We start from the raw sequence: 18,186 nt of genomic DNA, 5'->3' as shown, positions 1-18,186 counted from the left end.
GAACAAAAAAAGCTGCTAGTGATTGCAGAGATATGTTGCCCCCAGGAAATTAAAAACACAGATGCCGTGGCATATGCAATAAGCATCTCCTTTGTGTCCATGTAAAAGTGCTGAAACCTCTGGACTATTAAGAAATTGAAAAGATGCTTTTAAGTCTTCCCCATACACTTCAGCTGCTTGCAAGTGGTAGTGAAGAAAATGAAGTAGATCATCCTGGCTTCTGTGCAACTTTATTTAGCAGAGAACCCACCTTCAGGATAAACACACGCGTCAGTGCACGCACCTGTGTGGGGCTGCCAGGCAGCTGCCGCTCGGTGAAGGGAAGAGGCGCCAGGCTACAGAATGTAACGAGAATGTAGAACGGGAGCAGTGTGCTCTCCGTGTCTTTCCTGGCCATGTATCTGCCCAACGCCAGCCGGAGGTTTGGGACCCGCAGGGCGCCGGTGTGGGTCCGAGCCCGGCGCCTGTTTGCAGGCGCGGCCCATTTTGTCTACGCAGACCCTCCCGGGGGAAAAATAGACAATATATACATATTGACAGGATTTTTCTCCCCCTCCTTCCCCGAGTTTGCCGTTCCCCGCCCTCCGCGGCGGGGGGAGCGCACCTGCGCCGAGCGGCCGGGGCTGTGCGCAGGCGGGGGCGGGCAGCGCTCCCCGCCCGGCCCCGGCCCCGCCGCCGCATGCACCGCCCGGCCGCAGGAGCGCCGGGGAGCCCGGCCGTGCTCCGCAGCTCCCGCCGGCCCCCCGGGCCCCTCCAGCCACGCCGCTGCCCCGGGGGGCGGCAGCGCTGCCCCTGCCGCGATGCCGGGCTGGAGGAAGAGCCTCGCCCTGTGCCTGCAGCGGATGCAAGAGGACGGTGAGCGCGGCGGGGGGAAAGGAAAGCTGGAGCGGGTCTGAATTACCCTCCGCATCCCCTTTTCCGTTACTCTTTGGGGTGCTGGTAGTGGTGATGTGTGTCCCTCTGGGAGGGGCGCGATCCTCTTCTGGCGTGGGTCTCCGCGGATGAAGGGACTGGAGGGGGGATGCTCTTCGTGCCGAGAAACTTCGCCGCAGCCAATCTTCCCCTCCGTCCCCGGGCTTGCTTAATTTCTGCTTTTGGGTTTTTTTCCTCCTCAAGTGGTGGAGGCACACCTGAGCGCGAGGTGGCTGCGCGGTCTTTTTTTGATATTTAGAGGGGCTTGCAGTATCTGAGCCCCAACTTTCTAAAGCTACTGGTGATGCTGTTTTCAGCTGGTAATTTTTCCCAGTGCAAACTCCACCTGGGGAATAAAAGGTTTCCAAATTGTACAGAGGACGTGTCACGGTAATATGATTCCCATTGTGCCGCTTACTGTTGCTCACAGTGACTGTGAATTATTTTGTTTACATGCTCAAGAGTGTGATGTTAAATAAATGCTGGACCCGCGGCTCATAAAAGTCCTCCTTTTATGAGGAGACATCCACAAGGTGGCACAGCATAAGGGAGGTTTAAACGTTGCACTTCGGCTCCTGCCTTTGTAGATGAACAGGGATGAGAGTGAAGTGGGGAAAGTTTATGTCTCTGAAATAAAGTGCATTTCTCCTGTGCTCTCATGGGACTCAGGACAGCAGGAGCTGATTCGGGATAGGCAGAAACAGGCAGGAATGTGTGTTTTATGAAACTCTGCTGCTTTGGTGCAAAGTAGCTAATGGCAGGCTTTTCCTTTGGACCCCTTCCCAGACTACCTCTCTAGACTGTTCTAGTCTGTAAACAGACCTAAATATATGAAGTAGCACTGTTACAGCATTTTGTATGAGTAATGCAAGAATCGTGGAATTCTCTGCTGGTTAATAAGAACAGAGAGAAATTGTGCTGTTAGATCCCCTGCAAGGTGTTAGGACAGAGTCATCAAGCTGCTGTGCCTTTCTGATGCTGATTCCTGGCTCCCACTGCTTTGGGAGAACACCAGTTTCTGCTGCTGGATTGCTCTAGGACCATGGCTTCCTCTTGGAGCCTCCATTCACCTGAGATAGAGCTGTTAATAATCTTGTCCTGTAGAAGAGTGAATCAATCCCCTGCTCAATGCACTGAGACCTGTTGGCATGAATTCAGCCCTGTTATGGTGCAGTGCTTTGTAACACTGCCTTGCTGCAGCTGGCACAGATGCTTTTGCACCATTGGATTGGGGTGGCTTTGGGAACTTTATTAAACATTCACAGCAGGGACCTCTTGATGCACAACTGTACTGGGTCAGTGTTTGCTGGGTTACTTTCTCTGACTTCATACGTTTATGTACTCGCTCTTGTCTCTGGCTCTATGTAATGCCTTTCCTTCTCATCCCCCTTCCCTCTGACTTCAGTCCCAGCACTGCAGTGAGTCTGTGGCTGGTGTGCATCCCTTTGAGTACATTGCATTTATTTCTGTGGGTGGTTCAAAGAGTAGTCAGTCTTAGGAAGGTGCCGTTTAATCGCAGAATGGCTTATCAGGATGGATAAATCTTGCAGGCTTGAGCTGATATGCTGTGTAGAGGAGGATTAGCTGAGCTTGTAGGGAACTTCTTTCCCTTTTCCATAAGGCAGCTGGTTTGATGGTTGTGTTATAGCATATAACTCTGCAGGGGCAGCAGAGGAAGTATTTGGTAATGTTTTTGTAGCACTGCAGTGTTAACAGGTATGTCAGAGAAGGTTTTGCTTCATGATGTGTCCCTGTCTGTGCCAGGAGGATTGGAACTAGATAATCTTTAAGGTTCCTTCCAGCACTAACCATTCTATAACAACACTGCAAGAAATGTCTGCACTGTTCAGATTTTGATTTTGTAAACCAACCTCCAACCAGTCTGTGAAAAAATATTGACTTCTGTGTTTCTTTATTCAGAGCAAGTTATGTCTGCCATGTTGGCATCTCTATGTGGTTGTGATAGGTTTGGAGGTTCTTTTATGCTCAAGCTGGGGAGCTTTTCCCCCAGGCATGTGTACTTTGGCCCGTCAATTTGTTCACTTCCTCTGAGGACCACAGTACTTAAGCTTCCAAAGGAAACGTCCTGGTGTTCAGCAGGAGCACAATTGTAATTAGAAGAGTGGTGTATTTTGGTTACTGAATATTAATGTGATGAGCATCTCTTGCAATTTGCAGCCATTCAGAGATGGATTGGAAGCTTCATTAATCACGATTGGTAGAAAAGGTCAGCCATGGTAAATCATATAGGGAAATGTAAGATATACACAAACTGTGCTGAAGTATGATTGCCATCTCAAAATACCACCCACAGCGAGTCTCTTTATGCATGTTTTGCCTTAAAATTTCTGTCTCCTGGAAGATGGGAGTGACTTCTGGCCAGCATGCAGAAATGCTTCATTATATAATGTGTTGGTTTTCTCCACCACAGAGGCTTGTATGTGGGATGTCCTACTGCTTATTCTGTTTCATGTGAGGAAAAAAGGAATTGATGTCAATGACTTTGAAAGATTTGGTGGAAAATGTGTTTCCTTCAGCCTGCATTGATAACAGACCCATTCCTCCAAAATCATGGGGTTGATCAGCTTCTCCCTGCATTACTGTGGGGTTGTCTCAGACCTAAAAGAAGAGGTTAAAACATATGGTCTGGCTTTCTGTCCCTCACTGTGTGTGCAGAGCTGTGTGGACAGATCTTCTGCTGATTTCTCTCCCTGACAACTCATCCTCTTTTGAGACAGCGATGAGAACTATTTGGCCATGCCAGACCCTTTTCCATCCCAGTTTCTGCCCCTCATATTGCTGTCCTTTACGCGAGGACTGAAGGATTTGAATTGCATTCTTGCTGCTCCAAGGTTTTCAGTAGCAGAAGAAGCAAAGGCTGATTTCTGCTTTGGTAGCAAGAATGTATGTGGGCAGGTGGGAAAGTCTGTGTTTTTGGCACATCTGAGTGGATGTGGAAACTGTGTGTCTAGGAAGGATAAACTGTATCTGCAGACTGAGAAGTGGAGATACTTTTATCCAAACTGGTGAAACCGTGTTAGCTAGATGCATGGGACTTGTGTAAGATGGGCCAAGGTTGTGGGCAGACACCCTTTGCTTAACCTGAGATGTTTTTCAGCTTCTAGGGGGAGGGAATACAGAGTTTGAGTGTAAATTTAGGTTGTTGATACAATTCCCCTTCCTCTCCCAGATGGCTTTCCTTGAGTAAAAGCAGAAAATTTGACTCTCACCTTTAAAACTCCAATATGCCTTCTAAAAATCCAAACCAAACCCTATGAAAGACTGAGGTAATGGGATTATAAAACGTGAAGTGAGTTACCCAACCCTGGCTTGAATCATGAGGCGGGGGGAAAGGGACAAGTCAGACCTGCTTCAAAAAGTGACAATATAGCAGGGTTATGTTGCTGCTATTTGCTTCTTTCCCTTGTATACAGCTCCTTGCTCGTTACCTTGGAAACAGCTGTAGGAGCATATAGGGGCATTTTGCTGCTGTGCATCCATGGGCAGAGGTGTCCTGTGGTGCGTGGAAAGGAAGATCTTTCATGGTGCAGGTTGATTTTCAGGATGAGGTCAACAAAGTAAAAACACGTTGCAAGATCTCCCTTTCTTGGCTGCCCTGTCTTGCTGCAGGTACAGTTTGGCAGGAGTGGGACCCTGGGGAAAATTTAGCAGGGGGGTGGATTTCCATGGTTTTGGCAGAGCTATTTAAATTTTTATAATAGGAAGGTAAAAATATCTCAACAGCCTGTTTTGAGGAGGCTTATAACAGCTGGGCTATGGACATCAGGTTTTTATTCAGTCCTCAGAACAATGTACTGGGATGTTTTGCTCAATAGCTCTGAAACTATGTCCATGACAAGAAATGAGATTCTTCTTTACTTTTTCACATGCAGCAGGGAGAAACATCCCACTAAGATGGAAATTTGCTGGGTTTGTATGATTAGCAGAAAGTAACATCTTTCAATGGGTTCCATGCTGTTTGTGATATGCATGTGATGTGTGGAATAACTAAAATAGAATAACTGCTAAAAATAATGTAAATTGTCTTTTGTTCACTTACCTCTAAACATTTTGATCTTGCAAATGGTGTGGTGTGCATAATTTTAAATCAGTTGAACTATTCTGCTGTTTAAAATATTGTGTTTTTTCTTGTGCTTGACACATCAGAAGTGATTTGGTCATTTGGAAAGGTTTTTTAGTTTTTATCAGGTTGTCTTAGGACCATCTTTCAGTGCCAGGCTGAGTCTGTTCTGTTTTAATACATTGCTTTATGGAGTCCTTTTGTCCAAACCTATGATGACACGACCTATTATACTAGCACTTAATTTTCAGTAAAGAAATTCGGCTGTGTAGCTGTCACTTAAGTTGTGTGCAGTTAAAATGTTACAGCTGAAGGGTTGTTACATCTGCCCACTGTATGTGGTGCATTAATTTATTTCTGCATGTGATACTCTTGCTTTACAGTGTGTCCAAGCTTTATCAGAGATGAGGACTTGCTCACACAGAGCTCAGTAATTTATGGGCTGCTGTATGTTGGTAATACTCATTATACAGGCCACTGCTTTTAAACAAAATGTAAAAATAGAGGTTCTGACCCTCCAATGAAGTGTGGTGGGGAATTAGGATTGCATGAAGGCTGTGGTGGTAATGCTTAAGGGATAATGCTCACTTATCAACCTGATGGAACGCTGGAGCAAATCCTGCTAGGCTTTGATGGGGTCTTTTTTCGCTCATTAATATGTTGATGGGGATTTGGCACCCATTGAGTGAGTAATAACTGCACCCAAGCCCTGCTCCCCTCCTTGCTGGCTGTGGTCTGAGTTTGGGCTGCTGCTTTTGATCCTGTACTTCAGCAGTCAGAAAACTTAGTTCTGATTGAGAAGTCCTGCACAGCTTGGGGATGAAGCCACAAAGGTTTTATGGAATGACTCCATAGCCTCATTGAAATTTGATTAAAGACAAAGATTGATCATTATTTTGCTTTTTGAAGTGATCTGCCAGATTTTACAACCTGAATGTGCTCCCATATCTGCAAACTTTGGCTTTATGAAACTGTACAGAAATTGTGGCTTTTGCTCTCTTGTTTATGTTATCACTCTGTGGGGATTCTTGTGAAGAAGTTTTATTAGCAGTATTGAGTGATGATGCTCAGTGCTGACAAAAGCATCAGCTGCAGTGGTTTGGCATGTTTTTCCTTTAAAGCTGCCAAGGTTGGAAAGTGTGGGGGGAAACCTTTCAGGATGCTGAAGACCTTGATGGAAACCATGAATTGTGGTAGCCAGGAAAATTTCAGAGTGAGAAGAATTGCCAGATCTGTCTGGAATCAGGCCATGCTTGATGTCCTCCAAACCTGTTGGTGTTTCTATGGACTCATGCCAAGTGCAGTGGAAAAACACGTGGGCAATTCCCAATAAATGGATGTGGTCTTTGAAACTGTTCCAGTCTTGAGCTGTGATTGCAGCTACTGACCCAGAGATCTTGTGATGCTCCGGGTTGCACTAAGAGGAAGATGGCTGAGGTTAAACCAAGATGTGTGGCCAGTCTCAGGTGAATGTTGTGGTGCCTTTTTCATTTCTGTTTGTCTCGTCTAAGTAGACACAAGTGGCAGAGCTGCTCAGGGGTAGGCAAAAGAAGGCTGCCCACCAGGGCATGAGCTCTGTGCCAGGTTCACTTTCTATGGTTAGGACTGTGTAGGCCTTGCTATGAGTGTCCCATTTTACTGATTGCTTTGTTAATTATTAGACTTCATGATAATGAATAAGAGCCTTTATTTTGAAAATGAAGTGAATGTAGAGGTATAAATATAGTAGAATAATTAATAGGGCAAGCTGAATTAGTTATTGAGGAAGAAGAATAATTAGTAGGGCAACCTGTGCTACTGAAAGGTACTTTGGGGTTAGATCCATGCCTTATCTACATTAAATGGAGGTGATAGGGACCCTCCTAGCTAAGCTGGTGTGTCTTGACAAATAGAAACATCTTTCTGTGGCTTCAAGGTAAATTCAGTGCTAGATTCTTCAAGTTGTCTATGAAGTGGCGCAATGTTTTGTTTAATGACTTAATTTCAGCTGTGAACAAAGCACTACAGAGGTTTTGTTTTACAATTATATTATCATTGGCTGTTGATTTGTTGCCAGTCAGAGGCTTTTCATGGTATATATTTGGATTATAGGTGTTGCTGTCTTTTACATGTGATGCTGTTAGTCATCCTGGTGACGCCTCATTCATCTGTACAAAGAAATGAAATTTCCAGCTCACATTTGATTATTGTCTCATACAGCCCAAGAGGGGATCTGCTGCTTCTACGAAGCCTGAGAGATCTCACTTGGGTCTCATGGGATGGAGCTGATATTAGGCGCTGGATTTTTTTTTTTCTGTCTTTAATTTATAAAAAAATCAAATCTCTTCTCTGTTCTCAAGGCTAAGTTGAGTTGAATGTACAGAGTCTGTACACAGAGGACTTCAGTGTTATCTTTGGTACCAGTTTGATGGGAGCAGTAACCACAGGAGCAGGGTGTTGATTATAGAGTTGGGGGTGGAGGGCTTGTCCTCATTTGCATCCCCTTGCAGCAGAGGCCTTGAAGATTTAGCAACAAATGAGATGCAAAGAAACAAGGAGAAAAATAAGATAATAAGGAAAACTGTCAGGCAGTGTGACAGTTCTGCAGAAATTAGTGATGCTAAGTTTCTGTCTTTTTACTTTGGTACCAATGTGCTTTTCTGGTTCAGTTTTCCTGTGTGTTCAGGAAATGATGATGTTTCCAGGATTGGGGACTCCCTCATTAAAACTATCTTACCCAGATCCATAGCTTCTGGTTATTTGAAGTCAGGGGAAATTCTCTGGGGCTGTCAGAGTGGGATGAATTTAGTGAAGAGCTGGGAGGATATGTTAGTATTCATAGCAGCTTGTCTCAGGGCTATGTGTTAATCCTGAAGAGAGGGCACTGTTGGGAGTGAATATTTTGTTTCCAGATTAAATGTTCTTTTGTTTTCTTTCATCTTGAAATAGGAGGCAGTCAGTCTCAACGCTGTACATGCAGTCATGTCTGTAAAAACACCCTCACAAAACTTCCCCTTTGAGATCAGAGGGCAGGCAGATCTGTGTGAGTTGGGGTGCTGCTGCCTCACTCTTCTTCCCCTTGGGAGCATCATCTTTTCAACCTTCCTCCATCTCTGGTTCTCCCCTTCACATTGTGGAGGTTCCTTCTCAGCTGGGAGGTAGCTGCAGGTAAAATGCTTGGGCTCTGTCCCCACAGGGTGCTGAGCCTGGTGTGCTGCCTCCAAGTGGTTTCAAACAAAAGCAAAGTTCAGGCATGCTGCAAATCCCATGGCAGGCATTTAGATGACCTATTGATGCTGTGAGCATGCTCCAGTCCTCTGGCCATGCTTTGCTACTCCAGAATTTTTCATGGACTTTGCATCCTGCCCAAAGACCTTGTGCAGTGGCACCTGGCTGCATGAAATAGCTGCCATATTCCCCAAAAGATCAGGCTGCAACCCTGTGGTGTCTGCAGCAATTCCAGCATGGCTGGCATTCACTAATGAGTTGGTTGGTATTGGGGATTGAGCCACAGGCCTTTTGTTCCTGTGCCTGTATTCCTGACTGAGCACAGGGCTTGCAGCAAAATAGTTTTATCATTTAGTTTCTCAAAGGGATGGGATCCCTCTGTCATTTGGGATTAGTGGGACCGAGGGGTTCTGTGCCACTCTGAAAACCTCTGCATGCCACAGTCTTCATGTCTGCAGAACATGGATAATGACTACACTTTAAAAGGTTTTGATGCTCAGATCAAAACGGATATGGAAGTGCAGTTACTAGGTGTAACTTCATGGCTGTCTTCCTCTGCTTAGTATCTTCATATTCATAATTATACCAATTGTGCCAAGTATTTGAACAAAAATGAGGTAGAAGATGTCGTTCTGGCACAAGGTTGCAAATCTACTGCCGCATAGGACTGGGCAGAACAAGAAGTTCTGTTGATGTGGATAAGAATTTCTCCCTACAGTAATGAACTGTGCTGTGAGTTTACCAGCTATCTAATCTAGTTTCCATCCGTTACACCAAGTGATAATCCTCTAGCAAATTAGGTGCTGTTAGCAGCATTTCTGTCAGCCTGGCTCTGGCTGCACATCTAGGCAACCTGCCTTTGAGGAATTTCAAAATTTGCCCTAGTCAGTCATGCTGCTTCCTCAGCCTCTGGAGACTGCGTTTCACATGTAACACAAAGCTGAACTGTCTTGCTTCTTTAATTGTATTTATTCTACTTTCCCTCCACCCACCACCTGCCAATGCTGTTTTGCCATGTCTAGAGATGGCTTCTGGGTTGTTTTCTTGGAATACCCATTGTAATTGGCTTTTTGGTGTATCCTGTCCTACTTTAATATAATTCCTTCGCTGTTACTGTGCGCATACAGGGACTTGTTAGTAAGTGGGCGGGGGATCAGAAAGCAAAATGTGTCCAAACCAAGCTGGGACGCCGCTTTCTCGAGGGTTTGCTGGCTGCAGGATGTCCTTGCCCAGGGATGGGCTGTACAGCACTGCCTGCCTCCGGCTCCCAGAGCTCTGTGGTGAGCCCCATGCTGCTGTGGCAGCTGGCCCTCCCCTGCTCTTGGGGCTGCCCCTTGCCAGGGGTCCTGTTCTGCCTGGAGAGATTCAGTGCCAGGCAGCACTGCAGCCAAGGCCATCCAGTTTCTGTCTCTGAATGATGAAGAGGAAGAACATGGCTTTTGGCCAGGGAGCGCCATCCTCTGCCCATCTGCTCCCCTGACTGCTGCTTGGAGCAGCTGCTTGTCTCCAGGGGCTCCTGGGCAGGGCAAGGGGGTGCAGACTCCTGACTACTTCATTGTCTTGCCACTGACATACTCAGTGAGCTTTGAGTCCTTGGGGTGCCATTTTTCTGTGCTTCTTTTTTGTGCAAATTCATGCCATGATTTCTAATTGCAAGCTGCATCGGTAGTTCTTGTTTTCAATGCTGTGCTGGAGAGCACAGAGGTGGGAGTGAGGGACAGGGACTGGAGGAGTGCAGAGTGAGGGGGCTTGTTTCACTGTTATCTCCCTCTGCAGCTGTGAGCTTCTTACAGAAATCCATCTCCAGCACAGCTGGCTGTGGGCTGGAGGTGCTGCTGAGCAGTGTGCAGGGAGGGCAGTGCTGAATTGCTCTGCAGGCAGATCCCTCCTGCTCAGGTGTGATCACTGTGCTGGCAGAGCCCCCATGGAGGAGGGGGGCCTGTTCAGCTCCGTGTAAAGCAAAACCACTGACAAAGCAGCCCTTGCTCTGGAGGAGCAGTTGATGATGGCAGCCTCTGCAGCTTTAAAAGAGCTGAGGAATTCCCTATGTATATGACCATGTGCAAGTTTTTTAATGTGACTCTAACTCTAGAGTGAATTTGCTCTAAAGGCTTTTCACAGCCCCTCAGTATAGTAGGATAATGTAATATTTTTATTAGCTGTGGCCCTGTACAGTAAGGTAGTCCAGCATTTGACCTGTTAAACTTCAACACCAAGTAAGTGACAGCCAGGAAGACACCCCTAAAGTTGTGACAGCTTTTCAAACTCATGTCTGGGCTCTGCACTCCACTGCAAACTCTTCCCCATCTACAGCTTTTCTCATTCAGTTTCCTGCTGAAGCCCAGCAGATTTCCTGTGATGAGTCGCTGCTCTGAGCCAATGTGACAGTCGGTGTGTGACACCTATCTACCTGTCACCTCCTCAGCCTGCCACTAACCAGCTGGGTGGGTTAGCCACTGGCAAGCTATTTAACTCATTTTGACACAATGAGTTAGTCAGGCTCACAAACTAGAGTTGGTGTTGGGAGAAAGAGTTGAAATAGACCTTATCAGACAACACACAGACTTTGATTTGTGCTGTGGGAGTATTGCTGATAGTATTTTGGGGAGTATTATGTGAGTAAAGGAGCAGAGGTCCATGAGGAGATGTTTTTTTAATATATTTCCCTCTTTTTTATTCATAAAAATTTGAAGTTGAATGAAAAACAGCAATTTGAAGATGGATATGAGGAGTAGGAAAACTAATTTATGGAGCTAAGTAAGCAAGAGGATGGAGGTACACTGTGCCATGACTGCATGGAGGTATTGGGAAGTGCAGCTCTCCTCTAGTGTATAATATTCACACTTCAGTGCAAGAGGAGAGAGACACAAATCTACCCATCCTCCACAAAAAAATCTTTGCAGGAGGTATTTGTTTCTGACCAAGAGAATAAGCCCATCTTCCTGGCTGACTGTGGTGACCCAGCACTGCAAGAGACCTCTGGGGTCTGCGTTCCCTGTAAGTGAGATGTTAAAACACCAATCATCCAGGATAATACTGTTTCAGGAGCTCATTGATTTTTAGTGGAGGGAAGTGAGTTAAAATGATGAGTCACTGACCTATTCGAAAATGAACAACCTCCTCAGTGCCATTAGGAGCTGGTAATAGATCATCCTGGGCAAGAGCTGGTAAAAGGGGATTAAGGGGTCTCCTTGTGCCTGCTGTTGCTCTACATTGTGTGTGGCTGCTGTTTTGCTCAATATTTTTTTATGCATAAAGAAGCAGCAGACAATATACATAAAAAACCAACAACTTCTAGTGAGTGTAATTGAAATTTAAGTTTAATCCTCATTAGTCCTGCTGTAATTGTTACAGACAAGGAAAGGGTGTTGAGCCCTTCCTGAGGAGATGTGGCAGGGGCAGTTGGAGCTGGTGTAAAGCACCTCTCCAATTAGAGATCCCCTTGCATGGGGATATCTGAATTAAACAGCAGGGAATTTACCTGCAAGCTTTCTTCTTGGCAAACTTGTGCCTACCTTCTTTGAATCCCCTGCCCAGGCTGAGGAGCTGCTTGCTAGTTCTGGGTTTTAGGTTGCCACAGGAGGTGTGGAGATGTGGAGAACTGAGGTCTGGTCTCCTTTGTAAAATACTCTGGGATTCACCTTTGAGAAGTGATGAACAAAATGTAAAATTTAATTTTAAAATTGAACAATACTGTAATGTTTTTTTCTTTGCTTCTTGCACTGTAGACCAACATTGAGCCCATGGTTACTTGCTCTCTCACTATTTAAATGTCAGTCCTCATTTGATCACTTCTTTCCTATCTCTGGTACCTGCACAGGATTTTAGTTTAATAAAGTGGAAGTCTGGTGCTGAAATATCTTCTCTGTTTTGTGCCAAGTCCTGACTTTGGGAGTTCAGTCACTGTTGTGTGCAGATATGATCAATAAAGCTGCTAGTGATGTACTTTGCTATTAAGTTTTAGTTCATTGACTTAAGGAGTTACCAGGAACTAGGGGAATAACATGGTTAATTAAGTTAATTGGATTGTAAGGTCCACAGGGACTGTGCCTTTCTCTGTATTCTCTGAAGCACCTTGGACACCTCACTATAAAATCCAGGCTATAAAATAATGGCTTTTTCTTTTCAGATGCTGGCAGTTCAAATTATTTAGTTGCTTTTAAACTACATGCATTTCAATGCAATTAATTTCTCCATGGACCATGGACTTATAGCTTGGTAGCCTTTGGCTTTTGAGGTCCAGGTAGAAATGGAGAAGTAGATTTTAATAGAATTTAGTTAAATAATCCCAAGGAATCTGGATCTTTGTATTTGTTTGCCAAGATGTCTTGGGAAGTTGTTACCCATGGTCTTAGCAAAAAGCCTGTGGGGCAACTTCTAATATATTTGTTTTATCTCTTGGACTTACAGCTAATTCTAATTATAGTCTTCTTGCCATCCAGTAAGATATATGAAGAAATAATACATCAGGCTCTAGATAGATCTATTCTTTAGCATCCATTTTTTAAGGAAAGTAAACAGATCTCCCCCTGTCTTAAATGGAAATTTATTCTGGGTATATGAAGTGAAGTCTTGCACAGAGGTATTCTTCTGCAGCTTTTATTTAATCTAATTTATAGCTTCTCTTCTTTTCCAAGGGAATTGGAGACTTAAACCTTCCATTATAGGTCTGTAATTTATGTTTTCAAAATTCAGTGATTGTTATCTCTCAGTGTTTTTATGAAGCTGTGCTGTGGAGGTGCTCAGATAAGGTTGTATATTAAGTATTGGCCAATTCGCTAGGAGCAAAACTGGGATTATAAATTACGGGGAACATTCTCGGTCATCATGAGCTGGTGCTTGTGCTAATGTCTTTAACTTCCTTTGAGGAGTTAGGGAAGATGAGCTGTAAAAAGACAGACTGGATGAAGCTGTTATGTGGTGGCTGGAAAACTATATTTGTCTTGGATAGTGATGAATTGTCACTATCCACAAATAGATTGAGTGAAATTCTCCTGGCATCTTTTGAGGGTCTGTTAAAAGTCAACCCATTTTTTAATAACCTACTGAAGAGGAAGAGAATATGCTCAGTGAATTTTTAAGATGGCAACAAGTCTAAAGATGTTACAAAAACACTGGTGAGGAGAGCATGGGCTTGATCTCTTGAGACATCCTCAGGAAAATTCTCTGATTTCCATGACTTTATAGGAAAAGCAAGGTATGGGGGATGCACAAGGACTGCAATTGTTCCTTGTATAAATTAGGACTTTTTTTACTTAGAAAAAAGGGGGATGAAGGGAGAAAGCCCTTCCATGCTGCTTGACAATGCAGCCATCAAGAGAAGAAAGTTGTTGAAATTGGATTTACTTAGTAATTTGTTTTGTGACTGTACTTAACATTTAGAGGTTTAAATTTAGACCTGAGCTATCTGCGCCTTTTGTGCCACCCTTTTTTTGGATGTTCTGTGATTGTTTTCCATGTTTACAGTTCCACAGGAACCAAGTACTCATCTGAATCTCGAATTTAAACACTTGGCCTTGGTGTGTGTGCTTTTTTTTTCAGGTTGGTGTTGGTTTTTTTTTATGAGAGATTTTTTGGTGGGTGGTTCTTTTGGTGGTGGTTTTCGTGTGTTTTGGTATATTTCTTTTTTCCCTCCAAAAGCTTAACAGATTTTAAAATAGGACATATCCCCAAATCCACTTGTGAGAGCAACTTATCATATTTGTCCTCTTTGCTTGACTGTAATTTTTCTTACTGTTGTTTTTCAAAGTGAAAAAAGGCATCATAAAAAATTCTGCTATATCCATAATACTACCTGTAATGATATAAATATAAATGAGCCCCTGCCCCTCTTGCACCATCTATTTGTCTTGTCAGGAAAACATTTAATCCTAGCTCTTGCTCACCCTATTTGTATGCACTATTCTGCTGCAGATTGATACGAAGTTGTCTGTGTAAAATTAATTTTGATGCGAGAAATTTGGCTTTCAGTGTTTTTTTTTTTTTTGTTATTAAATACAAAGCAAAGATTTTGTGTGGCTTTTCTTTTTCCTTAGAGTAAAAAAACCCACTTTTTTACAAAAAATACCTTCCTTGTAAAAGTGCCAACATGATTTTTCCAGTAGTAATTGCTGTATGTGGTTGGTACAAAATCAGAAGTACTGAAGAAATACCTGCCCCGATAGTAATTGAGCTATGTGAGGACAGCTTTTCTGATGCATCCAAGTGTTGCATGGTTTGAAGGAGGAATTAATGTTATGTGTTTGTGGTCATTTGTATGGCTTTTTTCCCCTCTATGTGGATGCGTGTTTTAAAATCTTGCCTGCAGACATCTGTGTTTGCAGAAGCAGATGTCACTTGAATGAAAGACTGTCTTCTTGTCTGCTGTGCCTGATGTAGGAGTAATCTTACTGTCACCCATGCCAAATTTAATGGGAGCAGTGTGATTAGATGGAGGCCAATGAAGGTGCAAGCAGTGGAGTGAGCCCTGCTCTCTTTTGTGTGGTCATCCTTGTGGACAGGAGGATGCTGGTGTGTGTCTGCCAGGTGTTTCTGCAAATGCCTCTCCAGTTTCTCCCCCATCTTGCCTTGAATTCCCATTCTGCAGGATTATTCCAGCTGCTACAAGAAGCTCATACAATAAGCTATTATATAAGCTTTTATGTATATATATATGTGTGTGTGTGTATAACTAGGAGTGTCTGCTTTATCAGCTCTTCCCAATGTTAGTAAAACTCCTTTTCTTTTTAATTTTCAATGTCTGGTTGTTACAGGCTCTCAAATTAATTTAGAGAGCTTGTGGTATGTGTGGAGTTGAAGCTGGGCAAGGGGAAGCAATGCTCCTGGAGGAGAGGACGAGGGCTTCCCCAGGGCTCCCCTGTGGACACAGAGTTTCCACATCTCTAAATTCCCTGGAATACAAATCTCTATGGTATGGAACAAGGAACTTTTAGCAAAGTCTTCTGGTGTAAGTATTTTAGATCCTAAAGAATTGCATTATTCAGGCTGTAGTCTTGCATTTACATATGGAGCTGAACAGATCTGTTCCTTCTTCCCAGCCTACGGAGTCTTCTGGGAGGCTGCTGCTTTTCCCTCCCTCAATAACTGATAGTGGGGTATATATAAAATTGTATATAATTATCACATTAAAGCACTTCTGTGAACAGCATAGGTGTTACCTGCCAGCTTTTCCCAGTGGTGCAGTGCTGGTGTGGGCACTGCATTACCTGTGTGAGTACTGCCAGATTTCAGATGAAATCCTGAAATCCTCTCTCTCTGACAACAGTGATGGCTGCCATCACAGTCTTTATCCCAAGGGACACAACAAGCATAGAGGTATCTCTGTTTTTACCACCCACACCCTGGAATGCCATTGCTACTACAGATCTCTGCATGCAATTGCTGTTCAAATGGCAGCATGGTCATGGGCCGAGATGTCCTGAGTTTCTCTAGCCTGCAGGAGGAGTTGTTGCTGAAAAACTCACACTGGAATTCCAGAACGACAGTGCTTACCTGAGTGTTGCAGATATTTGTGTGAGAGGGGTAAATATCAGTGCTGGAGAAGAAGAGACCACAGCAAACGAGATGAGCAGAAGTACTGGTGCTGATCTTCTTGGCCAGGACCAGAAGCTGCACTGGGCAAAATGCCAGTTAGTGAGCAGTGAGGGAAATCCCAAGACATCTGGAGTAAAAGTGCTGAAGTGCTTCTGGAGGAGAAAGACTGACAGATGGACTTACGGGCAATACACTTGTAAGAACTCCTGAGCAGAGAGAAACTCAGAAGTTGAACCTGGTGGAGGGATGTGAGGTCAGACAGGGTCCTTTGTTCTGTGAATCCCCTTACCTCCATCCTGAACACCTGCAGCAGGGAGCCTCTGGAAGCCATCATTTTACATTATCTATGTGCCTAGGCTGTTTCAGGCAAAGCACCAGAAATCCATTAAAAAAAAAAAAGAACAGAAAGAAAGGGAATAAATAGTAAAGCACCTTCAAACTGCTCCAAGTGCTGCCTCTGCAGTGGATACAGTTTCCAGCAGCACAAATCACTGCATTGCAAAAAGCAGAGCAAACAGGGGAGCACCCGAGTACTAAAATAAACTCTGAAATGCAAGATAAATCCTGGCAAGCAGCTCAGCAACAGCTCATTTAGTTCTCAGGTTGGTGCTGTTTGGGTTTTGGTGGTTTTTAGTTTTTTTTTGGTTTTGGGGAAGGATCATTTACTTCTTGGGTTCCTTTTTCATATTTCCCCAACACTTCATTCTAGACCGATGGTTGGAGGCTCTCCTTGTTGGCAAGCTGCAAGTGAAAATGCTGTTGGATGGGAATTGTTTGCCTAATTTTGCCTGTGTGTCCCCATTCCTCATAGTGGAAGGGAAACCAGTGGTTTATCTCCTTTTGCCCCATCCAGATGCCTGGTACATGCATGGGCAGCATGCCTGCAGGGGCTGCTTCACCCTTTGGCTGCCAAGGGGAGCTGGGGTGACCACCTGAGGGGCAGACACCCTCCCTGCCAAGCCCTGAGCTCTGGCCAGCTGTGGTTGGTAGTAAGTGATGGGTGGAACAAAAAGGCCCAAACTCTGTAAGACTGATGTGTTTTAATGAGGCAGGTGAAGACATCCAGGGAGGCTGGGTGTCCCCAGCCAGGAATCCCCTTTGCTGACTTTGAGGCAGGAAGGGATGGAACTAGAAATTTGAATGAAAATGAAATTTGAGTTGTTCTTCAGTGGAGGCTGTGATTAGTGATTCAAACAGTCCATTAAATCTTAACCTTTCTTATCAAGTCCTCAGAGATCTCACTTTCAAAGCAGAAGGTCTGTGATGGTGGCTAAGGGCAGAGAGAAAGGAAAGATGGAAACACGTGGTGTCCCAAGTTGGAACAGTGTCTTGGCAGATCGCCTCTTTCATCTTTGTTGGCCTACCCAAAAGACCAGCGAGTTGGTGTAAGTCCCTGCTGTGCTGACTCCTACAGATCTTCATTTAGGGCAGTCCCTTCCACCCATGTTTCCTCCAGCATGCTTCAGGCATCAGTTTAATAGAAATAAAAATTGATTAGTGTGGTCCCTAGTGAATCTCTCAGGGATTTGGCAGCAACTGCAAATAATGTGTGTGCAGCTGTTTAGTGAAGGGGTGGGGGGTGGCTGTTATTCCCCTTAAAAACTGGTCAGTGCTATTCCTGGATATTGATCTGAGCTTCCTGGACAGAAGAGGAGCCAGCCCCGTCCAAGGGCACATGGATGGCACTTCTCAAGGAGGCTGGGAAAACAGCTCACTATCTGGGACAAAAAATTTATTCTTGGTCCCACCTTGTATTTTAACCTTTTTTCTCTAGCAACTGTTTAAACTACAGTCATGCTTATGGGTTTGGGTTATGGGAGTCCCCAGTGTTTAGCACCTGGTGGAAGCTGTAAATGGCTCTGTGGCTGAACAGATCTAGCACATGTCAGTGTCCTGTATTTGCTTAGGGGGAGCATACAGTGCATCTCCCAGTCATAATTCCCACTGCAGTGGATGCAGGCAGGATGCACCAAGGAGCTTTTCTTTAACTCATTCCAGTATGAGTTAACTCCCCAGGGAAATATATCTGAAAATGGACCCATCCATGAAGAGAAACAAGCTCTGTCATGTACCTGGCTGCTCCTGCATGGTCAGTGGTAGGAGGACCACAATTTTTGCTGCTGTGCTGGCTCTAACATGGAGCCTTTCCTCATGGATGCCCCATCAGTGGCCAGGATGCTGTGGTGCTGGACATGTTTCCTGGTAAGTGTTCCTCTCAAATCCTAGGAAGTGTGGTTACAGGTAGGCTGGGCTATAGTGTTTCTGAGCTCACTGGTGGAGGTGCCCAGCTCTGCATGACTGGGGGACAGTGCCCAGGGTTTTGGCATGTGAGTCCCAGTGCCTGAACCCAGCCCTGGGCTGGCTTGCCCTGCTGGGTGCATGTGTTGATGCTTGGTATTTATTAAGGGCTCCAGTCCTGTGCCACTGAATCCCTTCTGAAGGGATTAATGTGG

At 44.6% G+C, this 18,186-nt stretch overlaps 1 protein-coding gene across 1 annotated transcript in view; it reads left to right on the top strand.

Moving 5' to 3' along the window:
• Nucleotides 1-800: 800 nt before the first annotated feature.
• Nucleotides 801-18,186, top strand: part of GRIP2 (glutamate receptor interacting protein 2) — a 251,579-nt gene continuing 234,193 nt past the window's right edge. The window contains exon 1 of the mRNA XM_058845269.1: nucleotides 801-855. Coding sequence (XP_058701252.1) covers nucleotides 801-855 — 55 coding nt within the window. The remainder of the gene's footprint in view (nucleotides 856-18,186) is intronic.

Source organism: Poecile atricapillus, chromosome 9 (genome assembly GCF_030490865.1).
Source record: "Poecile atricapillus isolate bPoeAtr1 chromosome 9, bPoeAtr1.hap1, whole genome shotgun sequence".
NCBI lineage: Eukaryota > Metazoa > Chordata > Aves > Passeriformes > Paridae > Poecile > Poecile atricapillus.
The sequence above is the reverse complement of the archived record's forward strand: the minus strand, read 5'-3'. Positions and strand labels throughout refer to the sequence as shown.